Source organism: Leuciscus leuciscus, assembly GCF_965113295.1.
Source record: "Leuciscus leuciscus genome assembly, chromosome: 4".
Taxonomy (NCBI): Eukaryota; Metazoa; Chordata; class Actinopteri; order Cypriniformes; family Leuciscidae; genus Leuciscus; species Leuciscus leuciscus.
In genome coordinates, this window is record NC_138728.1 from 18461003 (window position 1) to 18473517 (window position 12515).

The 12515-nt window shown below is 37.7% G+C and overlaps 1 protein-coding gene across 9 annotated transcripts in view; it reads right to left on the reverse strand.

Annotated features, from left to right (window-relative positions):
* Window positions 1-12515, reverse strand: part of magi2a (membrane associated guanylate kinase, WW and PDZ domain containing 2a) — a 246271-nt gene that overhangs the window by 182400 nt on the left and 51356 nt on the right. For all 9 annotated transcript variants that reach the window (XM_082168179.1, XM_082168181.1, XM_082168178.1 and 6 more), the window contains exon 2: window positions 2693-2809. In XM_082168179.1, the coding sequence (XP_082024305.1) occupies window positions 2693-2809 (117 nt within the window). The remainder of the gene's footprint in view (window positions 1-2692; window positions 2810-12515) is intronic.

Here is a 12515-nt window from a genome sequence, read left to right on the forward strand (position 1 = left end):
CACATAAAAATGTACAATTTGAGTGAAAAAAGTATGAAGCTCCATCTCTAATCCCAATCCTAAACCTACCACTTAGTGGAATTGACAAAAGCATATAAATGATGTCAGAGCCTACTAATTTATATGAATTTACAACAAACAGCTTAATCACACCTTAATTTCTATTTTAAATAAGACCAAATAGTTTTATTAGTATATTGTATTTAAGCCTTTGTTTATTTATTTACATATTTGAAAGGTACTTTCTTTGGATTACTTGTGTTTTGTGATGTCTGTGATTGTACTGTGTATATTTGAGCCTTTTAACCTAGGTCAAATTTCTATCACTGGTTGATAGATAATAAAGTTTTTTAATTGAACTTTTTTAATTGAATTGAAACCAAAATAGCATTTTTTGTGTGTGTGTGTGAGAAACTGTGTTGGAAACTGAACATCATAAGTAACTGGTTTTGAACTCTCTATATAGGCAACAACTTCACGCACCACAAGAGATGCGAAAATACATTCAAAAGAGTTTGACGATACCAAGTAATAATGTGACAACAATTTGGGCATTTTCAGATTATAGGCACATGCCGGACAAAAATAGTGCTCATCAGGTGAATCAAACTAGATCCGCACCTCACAATTTAATCCAATGTGACGTTTGCATGTTGCTAAGAAAACGGTATTAATCTAATAAGTAGTAGCCTAACACAATAAATAATTGTTCGATATTTGGACATTTTGTGATTACTGGTAAGTTTCACACAAAAAAGCTGCTAACCTTTGAACAACTGATTCGCAGTGTTACGTTAGCATGGTGCTATGCTAAGCTCATTAAATTAGTAATAGACCAATAATCTTTCTAAATTTGACCATTTGAGATTATTACCATGTTGCAGACAAAATAGCCCTCCTCACATTTATCAAACAATTGATATCATTAGCATGATGCTAAACTAAGAACAAGTCGTCACACCTTACAATTTAATCCAATAAAGTGTGATGTTAGCATGTTGCTAAGCAAACAGCATGAGAATCGAATAGTAAGACAACAAATAAATGATCAATATTTGGCAGTTTCAAGATTATTGGTATGCGCCACACAAAACAGCACTCCTCAGATTTATTAAACAATTGATTCCATTAGCATGGTGTTAAGCTAAGAACGTGACAACATAAAAGTAAATAGATCGAAGTGTTCCATTAGCATATTGCGATGCTAACCACATGAAAATCCTTGGCAGTCTGATAACTAACCTTAAGAAATGCATAGTAAGTAAATATTCCTAAAATAAGTGTTCATTTGATCTAAACCATTTTGCATACATCTCATTAGCTATCATTTTGTAATCAATACACAAAAAAAACCAACAAAAAAAAACAAACAATGAGTTATAATACACACACAAATATTGAGTAAAAATCTGTCCACCCTCTTGGAGGAACATTTTCATCCCCTTTTCACATTGAAATTGCCAAAATGAGACATCTTAGAATGCAATTATGCTGGCCACCTTGTGGAACAATCTTCTTGTCGCTAGCACACCTATGATGCCCTTAAAATGTTTTCTAAGTAGGCAGCTCACTAGGTTTTGGAAAAGAGCAGTTGCATTACATATGAATGAAAATAAATTTGTATGCATAGGTTTTTCCAAACTATCCAATCTTTCTTCCTCTCTACCTCAATCTTGCTCTTCTTATTTCAAGCTATCAGTGTCCTTGTTTCTTTTTCCTCTTGCAAGCGTTCAATGAATCCGACATCTGAGGCATTTCATCTAAGGTCCTCATACCTCATTCTCATTTTTTTATCGTAATCTCTTGTCATCCATCCCTCTCTCTCTCATCTGTATTCTCCAAACCACTCTCTTTCTCCTGGGTACGGATCTCACGTGTCGCTCTCTGGTCTAATGGAATCACAGCTCAGTCTCTCAGCTGGACAGTAATCACTCACTCTCTCTCTCTCTCACACACACACACACACACACACACACACACACACACACACACACATAACACAAGGGCTTCACTTGAGCAAAATCCTCACGGAAATCCTTTCAAGTTTTAATAAGACAAGAGTCCAATCGAGCCACACGAGTCTCATCCTTCAAATCTTCATCAACTGACAGCAGCTTTTATATCTGGGTGGAAAGCGGAGCATATGAGTCGCGTGTAGAACACAAATCTGACGTGAAAAGTGACTGGATCTAAAACCTTCAGATGACGCAGAACTCGTCTCCGATTTCTCGCACTGTATGACGTGACAGACAACTAGTTGTCCAGTCCGGTTACGTCACACAACGTGGGTTTTACAAGAATGCGTTTGAGTCTTGAAAATTTACGGTTGTGAGTTCGGTTATAGAATGTGGTTGTCACTCCCAAAAACAACTGAGCTGTGTGTGAACCTCACCTTAACACTGCTAGAAAGCACCCAAAACAAACTAACAACCAATTACCAACATGCCAGCAACCACCAAGTGCATCCTATCAAGTGCATCCAATCCTTACCAAAGCCTTGCCAACCACCCAAGCATTGTGGCAGTGTCGTTGCGATGTTCCAAAGAATTTCATGTTTGCAAAATCAAGTACTCCATTGCAGTGATCAGACAATATCAGCCAGGAATTCATCAATAAAAAGTCCATGAAAAGGCCAAGCCAGTGAGGGCAGCAGTGTCGAAGGTTAAGGAAATCAGGGCGAAGAGTTACTCACAGGGTACTGTTCGAAGATAGAGGTTGTCCCGAATAATTTGTTGCAGCTCGTGGTCCAAAGATCCCTTCTGGAATCGCAGGTTGAGATACTGCCTGAGATCTTTATCCACAACACCTCCTGTAACACACATACACACACACACACAGGCGGTTAGATGACCCTCTACCCCGATACAATCTCATCTGATAACAGGCTCCTTGCCGTTTACTTCACATTCACAATAAACTCTGTGAAGAAATGCTTTTGTGTGCAGTTTTTCTGTGGTAATAAAGGACTCCATTACGTGAATGTGTGTGTGGCCGTTCTATTTTCCAAGGAAAAGGTCTGACAATACTGCAGCAAACCATGATTTAGTCACTCGATACAAAAACCTAACCTCAAAGTGATCGCCTGAAGAGCTGTGAGAAAACGTATATGTGATAGTTTCCACTTTGTTCTGTGGTCAAAAACCTTTATCAGGCTTTTAAGAGGGTCCTTCCTTCCAGGTTTCATTTATTTCCCATAGATATAACACTCAGAAAGTCATGGATACATACACATGGATATGTTTCCTAGTACATAGAAAAGACTTGAAATCTGAACACATAAGTGTGCAGGGATCCCCATGAGCCGCTCCAGTAATAAATACACACACACACACACACACGTCGTCATCATTATTACATCCTGTGATGAAATGGGGAGGGGGTTCTCTTCGGAAAATGTGCTTTATCAGCAGACAGACGGATAGAGAAGAATGAGAGGGGGGTTGAAGTGAAAAACAGAGATAGACAGATGAGGGAATATGGAAAAGAGCCAGTGAAATATATATAGAGCCACCCAACCCACATTAACTGCATTTCTCCAACTTTCTCACCCCAATTTTATTTTGATTTAGATTTTTTTCAAAGAGTATTAAGTAAATTTCACAGTAAAGCTTAAATCCTTAAAGGGCCGGTTCACCTAAATATAAAATTTTGAGAAAGCTTATATTTGACCGTGGTGTGTCGCATTAACAAGTATCAAGACTAGTGCAAACATACAGCATTTCTCCAAATTCATCAATACTTCCAACAAACTATTTTTTTCAAAGAGCAATAAGTTAATTTCACAGTAAAGCTTAGATTCTTAAAGGGCAAGTTCACCCAAAAATGAACATTGAAGTGTTTGAAAATTCTCAAATCCTTAAAAAAAAAAAAAAAGCAGTTATAAAGCAGTAATTATCACAGTGAACCTTACATCTTTAAAGGGCCAGTTTACTAAAAAAATTACATTTTAGCGTGTGTATATTAAAACTTGGCGTGTCAAATTCAGGACTAGTGAGAACATACAGAATTTCTACAAATTTCTAAATCATTCCAACAAACAAGTTTTTGAAAAGCAGTAAGTACATTTCACATCCTTAAAGGGCCATTTCGCCCAAAATTTTAAGTTTTAATGTGCAATGCATTCGTACTCTCAGTGTGATGCATTGTTATCCGTCAAGTTTGAACATGCGCATCTACGAATAAGATTTGAGATCTTCGGTGGAGCGTACAATTCAGATAATGTAGACTTAAATTTTGACCTGTTCCTCACACAGTGATCATATATCTTCAGAAGACTTTGGAATACAATGCACAAGTCACATGGACTTCTTTTAATGATGCTTTTGTATTCATTGACAATCCCAGTCCCCATCCACTTGAAAGGTGACCACGGCTATCAAACAAAATGATGGCTTAAATTTCAGTCTGTTTCTAATTTAAAGCTATCATATGGCTTTTATAAGACATACAAGTCCAAAAGATGACTTGTATATTGTTTTTAAAGTTCTTTTGTTACCTTTTTGGAGCTGAAAATCTCCAGTCCCCATCCACTTTCATTGTATGGAAAGGGCAGCATGAACATTTTTCTAAATTTCTTCTTTTGTGAAGATGTTATTTTTTGGGTCAACTTTTCTTTAAACCATAATTTAAATGCACACAAGCTGGTTGAAACATTAGACATCACAGGCGCAGTCACATGTCGTCAAAAAAAAGGTAAGTACAGTATAGAAAAAAACATCATACTATGTAACTGAGCTCATGTGGGTGTCAGAAACCAGTTTTCCATGCTTCAAATGTGCACCCACCAAACACACACATCACCCATCGATTCATGTATGCACACTGGTGGATATAAGAACTCCACGTAGAACAAACTCGATGCGTCTAAAATAACCTACTTCAGACATACTGGTTAATTAGACATGACAATAATGCTATTTACATACACACACACACACAATCAGTTAAAGAAAACCTCTGCTTTAGAATAGAATCAAATCATGTGTTAAAATCCAACATCGGCACATAGTTGTGTCTGGATGACACAGAGCAGGAAATTAACAGCAAATGACACACAAATTGATGAGTCTCACACACAGTTCCATGAAGAGAAATAAATAAAGACTGCAGACCCTGAAGCCCCCCCCCCCACACACATGCACACACACACACACACACACACACACGTTTTGTCGACTCACAGAGCGCAATGGAACTGCACTTCTCTTGCACGGTTCAGCCAGATGTTGCAGGCGATGATTTGAGCGTGTCTGTGATTGCATGCGTGTGTGTGTGTGTGTGTGTGCAGTCCAGGTCTCCACAGGTCTGTGGCCACAGTGTGCAGGTTTCCTAGCAGCGTTAGATGGGTTCAGTGCTACAGGCAGTCTCTCTGCATGTTGCCGTAACAGAGAGTGTCGCTCTGCAGTGACCGAGAGAGAGAGAGACAGACAGAAAGAGAAAGAGAGGTTGAGCACTGAGACGCTGCAGAAGAAACGTGCCCTAACAGTGGGAACCTATCACAAAGCTCTCTCTCCGTGTACGAGATGGAGGATGGGAAGAGATTCATCGCCCTCTATGGGAGAACTGGAGATGAGCAGCATAGTTGAACTAGATAGCAAATACAAAAGTACAATCAAAAACCAAATACAAGATTCAGCAGACAAAGCAAGTGTGGGGTTAGTTAATTTTTTGAAATAAGTCTCTTATGCTCATCAAGGCTGCTTTACTTAAAAAAAAAATGCAAAAATACAATTGTAATTTATTCCTGTGATGACAAAGCTGAATTTTCAGCATCATTACTCAAGTCTTCTGTGTCACAGAATAAAAGTACTAATTTCTATCATACTGACCCCAACATTTTGAATGGTAGTGTTCCTTCACAACAGAGCAAAGTAACCAATATTTTGTATCAAGATTTTGGTTGTAGAGGAGATACTTACATAGACACACTGGCTGCATTAGAAATCGCATACTTCCCTACTATATAGTAGGCGAAAAACATTATGTAACAAAAGTAGTATGTCCGAATTCACAGTACTCAAAAAGTACCCGGATGATCTACTACTTCCGGTGAGATTCTGAAGTGTGCATTATATCAGCCTTTCTCAAACTTTTTTCAGTCAGGGCACCTTTCAAAAGTGCATAAAATCTCAAGGCACCCCAGTGTAAAATATAATTTAAAAACACTGCATAACCCAAATGTAAATGCAAATTTTATATATATATATTTATCTAAAATGAATTTACAATTTTATTAATCCGATCATATGTTTAACCCTTTCACACGTAAATTTTTTATATTCTGGCTGACCCGCCAGCGTGAGTTTTTCAAGGTGACCGTTATTTAGAATGTGTCACTTTATGGTTTCCATGGTGACGCGTTATTGCTTGTCACGTGACACACCGCAACAACAACAGAGCTGAATGAATGATGATCTGCTTTTATGTCATTTTTCCTTTTTTATTCAAAATATTCACAAATTTGTTAGATATGGCATGAAATATCTGATATTCCGATTGTCAAATATATGCAAGTGGAAGTGTTTTGTTTTTTGAACACAATTATAACGATCGCGTTAGTTGAGCTGTATGCGCGATGGGCGCCGCCATGTTAGTTTGTGCCGCAGACGCAGTTCAGAGAATCGGATCTGTTGGATTTACAACACGTTAATTCATCCACTTCTCCCGAAATACATAAAAGTAAGTGGCAGGTGAACTGGGAGAAGAATAGAGTAAACTTTAAAGTTACTTACACAATGTGTATCTGATATGAATAAAACTAATTATAATGGAAAGGATTAGTATTGCCTCTTCCTTTGACATCAGTGTGTATTTTACAAACTCTAAATGTATTGTTTTTTTTAGTACTTATGTCTGAAACCTAAAACAAACATTATGTGGATGAAAACACTGAAAAGTTGTGATATATGACAGCTGAGCGCGCCTGTCTCTGGCTCAGCTCCAGCCAACGCGCGAAAGCACATTTGAATTTAGCAGTTGATCACGTCATGCACTGACCGTTCTAATCACACCGGTGCTCCAGGGACCAGCCTAGACTGATCACACCGGTGTGAGCGTACGTTCGAAAGGGTTAAAAAGAAGAAGAATGTATTTATGTAAATTCAAATATATTTATATATGACATGTCCGATTTCTTTTTTTTATTTTTTATTTTAGCCTACGTAATTTTTTGGCGGCACCCCTGACACAGTCAGGGGGCACCCCAGTGTGCCGCGGCACCCACTTTGAGAAAGGCTGCATTATATGATGGACACTTTACTATCCCATGAGGCCACGGGAGAGGATTTGTGAATGGAAGTGAAGCGACGCAACTGACGCTTATAGGTCACATGATAATGATGTAGTACTTCCAGATTATATTCATACTACACACTTTTTAACGGCCGTGTAGTAATTACTTATCCAAAAATATGTACCTACTCAGAGAGTATGCGATTTTGGACGCAGCCACTTTTCTGCCACACACAAAAACAGTGAAAATAGTCGGGCATTGAGCTATTAGATTGTTTGGTAGGGCAAATGTCCCTCCTAGGCAAGAATTAAAGGTTTCCCATGCCTATCTATTCTCCAGTCGATTCTCAAATGTTTGCCCAAACTTTAACTTTTAAAGAAACGCACACAGGCTTGACAGTAATATTTCTATATTTACATTTGCCATTCTGGATGACTCTTTCTTATTGACGAAGGGCATATTTAGTTTGATAGTTACATGAGTTACAAGATAAAACACAAGACAGACCTCAAGATCCATCACAACTCTGAGCTTTAGTTTGTCTTCCAAATTAGCAATGTTCGAGTTGCATTTGTTCTCGGATCTTTTTAATGATTCAATTCGATTGATTCAGTATGTAACATGGAATTAAAATAATAAATTGTATAATTTATTTCATAACAAAAAAGATAATGGAACATGATGTGTATGAAACTTTGGGAATACTTTCAAAGTTATTGGAAATGAGCCATCCAAACAAACTACTCAATGATATGCACAATAAGACCTTTTCTTTTTTTCCAGAATTATTATAATTGTGACCTAATGGCTGGAGAAGAGGTCAAGAGAGGACCAGATTTTTCTTCTGTTGACAAGAACTTCACAGTCAGCAGCTCAACTTAGTTTTCCAAGTTTTCAGAGGATTTCATAACAAACCCACACAAAATGAGTAAGTGAAGTGTTCAGGGTGTCATTGCCCTTGAGTGAGTACAGAGCACATGATGAAGAACAGGTGCCATCAGAACCCCCAGAGAGAGGGAACAGACTGTATTGAATTCTCATAACGTCCCACAGCTGCTGCTTTCACCTCATTGCCAGAAAGTACATCTTCAACGTTTTTGAGAAAAGAGAAATTGTACATACAAAAAAATTGACTACGAATATCCTTTTAGCGCATCACACATGGTTAGGCTATAGGAGGATCTTTGTTGACATCTTTGTACGCATGCGCGAGTGGTTGTGTGGCAACAAAACAAACAGTATTGCGGGCAGTAAAGACGCGACGAGCACTTTCAAGAGAGTTAGCGGGCGAAATCCACAATATATAAGCACTTTAACATCTGAAGACCGGAGGAGGTTTGGAGAGAAGCTCAAAATTTGTATTGGTGACAAAATCGAAGTTATTCAAAGCCCATATGAGATCTGGGATGACAAAAAACGTTGGTCCGACTTGCCCGTGTCTTGGCCACCAATCTGCTGGGGAGACATTTATTCTTATTTAATAGAAATCCCTGGACCCTTCACTCATGAAAGATTAAAGGCTTTCAAAAGTCTGGAGGCCTATGATTATTTTGTTTTTTCAAAAAGTTGGGCCGATCTTTTCTGCCAAACAGAAAGCAGTGATCGTGCTAAAAGCAGAGGTTAGAACAGCCTTTTCTTTTGCTTTTAAGTTTTGCGATCCAGAATAGCCCATTTTGATGTGAGGAACATAGTCTGGGTGCTGTGGATCGCGGTTTGGGACACCTGAATCAGAACGCGAAAACATATGACTCGGTTGATTTGACTCAGTTTTATTATTTTTTTTATTCAATCTTCTATAAATACATAGTCACTAAGACTTAGGCCTACCATGAACAAAATGAGCCTCACAAACTCGATCAGTAACGTTAGCTGCAGGAATCCAGGCTTTCTTCGGAGCGTCCAGGTTCAATCGCCTAATTGCACGCAACCATTTCTTTCGTTTTTCGCGATCCTTTTCGGAGGGAATTCGAAAAAACTTTTTATCAGGCCCCCAACGAGCCGTACAATCGACCACACAGCAAGAGTGAACCATCCTCTTCTCTAAATCCTCCTCCAAACGTGCAAAACAATCAAATTAGAGGTATCTAGCGGTGTTTCCTGCCACACGATTCCCATGATGCAACGCGACAAACATAAACAATGACGTCACAAAAGATCCGCCTATTGTGTTAACATTGAACAGGCTGTACTGTGCCTTTAAGACTTATAAGTTTAAATGACATTATGATTGGTTAAACTGAAAAAAAGTAGCAACTTTAACAACAAATTGTTAAATAATCAACAGCATTGACTTGTAAATAAGGACTTTTATGTAACAATGTCAATTTCTGACTTCACAAGTAAATGAGCAAGAAAAAAAGTCATTTTTTTCATGATACCAGTCCATTAATTAACTAATATATTATATACTAGCTTATGAAGACCTAGTCTCAGCCTCAGACGTCACACCCACAGACTGTCGACTGAACGTCTGATCTGATTGGTTGAATTCTACAGGATGTCCGTGAGATGTGCGTCTCATTCTTTAACAATCCGACTGGAAACAAAGATGCCGTGATGCCAAACCCCCTCATGGAAGAAGAACGCCTTCATGTTTACAACTGTGACAATGAGAACATTTTTTTCAAAAGTGTGTGAAGAATGTAAAGTTTGCAGCATTGACTCTTTCAAAATACAGGGTTTTACACACCGGTGTGATATTGTAGAGACACCGACGTTCCATTTTCACGCCCCTAAACATGATCCCCAAAACGAGCTGTGATTGGTTGCTTTACATGTCAGTCAGACGTCCTCTAGGCGGTCCTTGGTCAATGAAAGCTGCTATTGAGTCAGTCTGAAGGTCTGGCTACGTGAGACTAATGAAGACCTAGTTATATTTTTGGCTGGTGGCTGACAGCCAGAAAAAAACGACATAATTCGTGTGTTACCACTCTCACACGTAAACACAAAACAAACAAGTGAGCAACATCTGGTGAGTTAACATGTGAGATTCACACTCACACTGCATTAAATCATAAAATCATTATTTGCTACACGCACCAGCACTGCACCTTTTAGCCCTGCAGGCAGATGTAGCACTTTATTATAGTTTAATGTGTCTGTAATGACTCTGTGTGTGTGTGCGTGTGTGTTTGTGTGTGTGTGTGTGTGTGTGTGTGTGTGTGTGTGTGTGTGTGTGTGTGTGTGTGTGTGTGTGTGTGTGTGTGTGTGTGTGTGTGTGTGTGTGTGTGTGTTCATACGTGCCCCCATATCTGGAGTGGGCATCAGGAAGACAGCTGTTTAGATAATAAGCCCCTAATTAGAAGAGAGGGACTGAGCTGAAAGCCTGTGAGCAGAGATGCTCATTTAGAAACCTGCACAACAGTGTTGAGGAATGTAGCATCTTACAATACTGCATTACTCAAAACATGAATCAATGTCGTATAAGAGTGTCCAAAAAAATCATTTTCAGTTTGGTTTCGAAAAACCTTTATACCGATTTTAACAAAATCTTACATTTATTGACTAAAATGTGATGCGGTGTAAACGTCAAAGAAAAAGCAAAAGCATATTTTCATTAGGCTACATCTTGAAAACATGTGGGAGTACACATATAATAACTATTTTCAAAAATAAAAAGCATTTTTAACAAATATCGCACGACATGTCATTTTGCATCATGGACTAACCTTGTCTTGCCAATATATTTATTTATTTATTTATTTTTTACTAACTGAAATAATAATAAAGCTTGTGGCACACAAAAGTTTTCTTCTTAAGAACTATATTAATTTACTTCTTCAGTATTATATCAGGATAGTATGGAAGCTTGTTTCGCCATGGAATAAAAAACAAAAAAGGTAATTGCAAAGGTAATAACTTTTTATCTCACAATTCTGACTTTCTCGCAATTGAGAATTCGCATCTCGCAATTCTTCGTTTTTTCTCAGAATCGTGTGATATAAAATTGCATTTGCGAGTTTTAAGTCAGAATTGCGTGATATAAAGTTGCAATTCTGGCTTTTTTATCAGTTCTATCACAGGGGGGGGGACGGTGTCTTGCAGAATTGGACTTTACAACTCGCAATTACGTGTTAGTATCTCACAATTCTGAGAAAAGAAGTCAGAATTGCGAGATATAAACTCGCAATTCTGTAAAAAGTTAGAATTGAATTGTAAATTCAGAAATTTAAGATATAAAAGTACTTTTTTCTCGCATTTACACATTTATATCTCGCAATTCTGACTTTTTAACCTGCAACTGCGACTTATCACGCAATTCTGAGAAAAAGTCAGAAATGCAAGAAAAAATGTCGCAATTATCTTTAAAAAAAAAATTTATTCTGTTGCGAAAAAAAGCTTCCGTAGGATAGTTTTATCACCCTGACATTGTTTAAATTTTTGCCTCCTAAAATAACATCTTAATATATATATATATATTTTTTTTTTAACATGCTAATCATACATGAGGATTATTCCATTGCAAGTTATTGGGTCTATTTCACTAAAAGTATAAAATCTGCATTCAAACGTTTTTATGAACGTTTTTATAAACCATAAACGTGTTAAAATGACATTTATTGCATAGATATTTTATCTTATATATATCATCAGAGTGACGAAAGGCTGTAAAGCAAAGGTTGTACAGAATGCCCTTATATGGATATTTAGGTTTAGGCGTGTTTATGCAAATTACTGACCTTGCTTAGGCACATGATCACTCTTTTTAGAATGCTTCAAATTAACAAAACTTTACATTAGAACAAGTTATTCATGTGTGCATACATGTTATGAATTAGGTGGATTTTTTTTGTTCTCCTGTGCATATAAATACACAAATAATATTAATACTATTAATCATACAAATACAAATACTATTAATCCATGCAATTATTAGTAAATAAGACTCATTGTTTGATTTAAAATTGTAAGGATTGTAAGGAAAATTGTAAGGAAAAACACCCAAAAAGTAATCATTGACCCTACAATATCCTACTCTCCTGTGATAAAGTGTCTTGTCAGAGATGTCAATCATGTTCTCTACATATAGTATAGCCTAGAGTCTGGCGGAATGTAGAAGTCTATCTTGAGTTGCGTCTAACAAAAACACACACACACACACACACACACACACACACACACACACACACACACACACACACACACACACACACACACACACACACACACACACACACACACACACACACACACACACACACACACACATTTCTCACACTGGGAGTGGCGTTAGAGCGGCTAATAGAAAATGTCCATCATCCTCAGCGCTGCAGAAGGAGCTGCA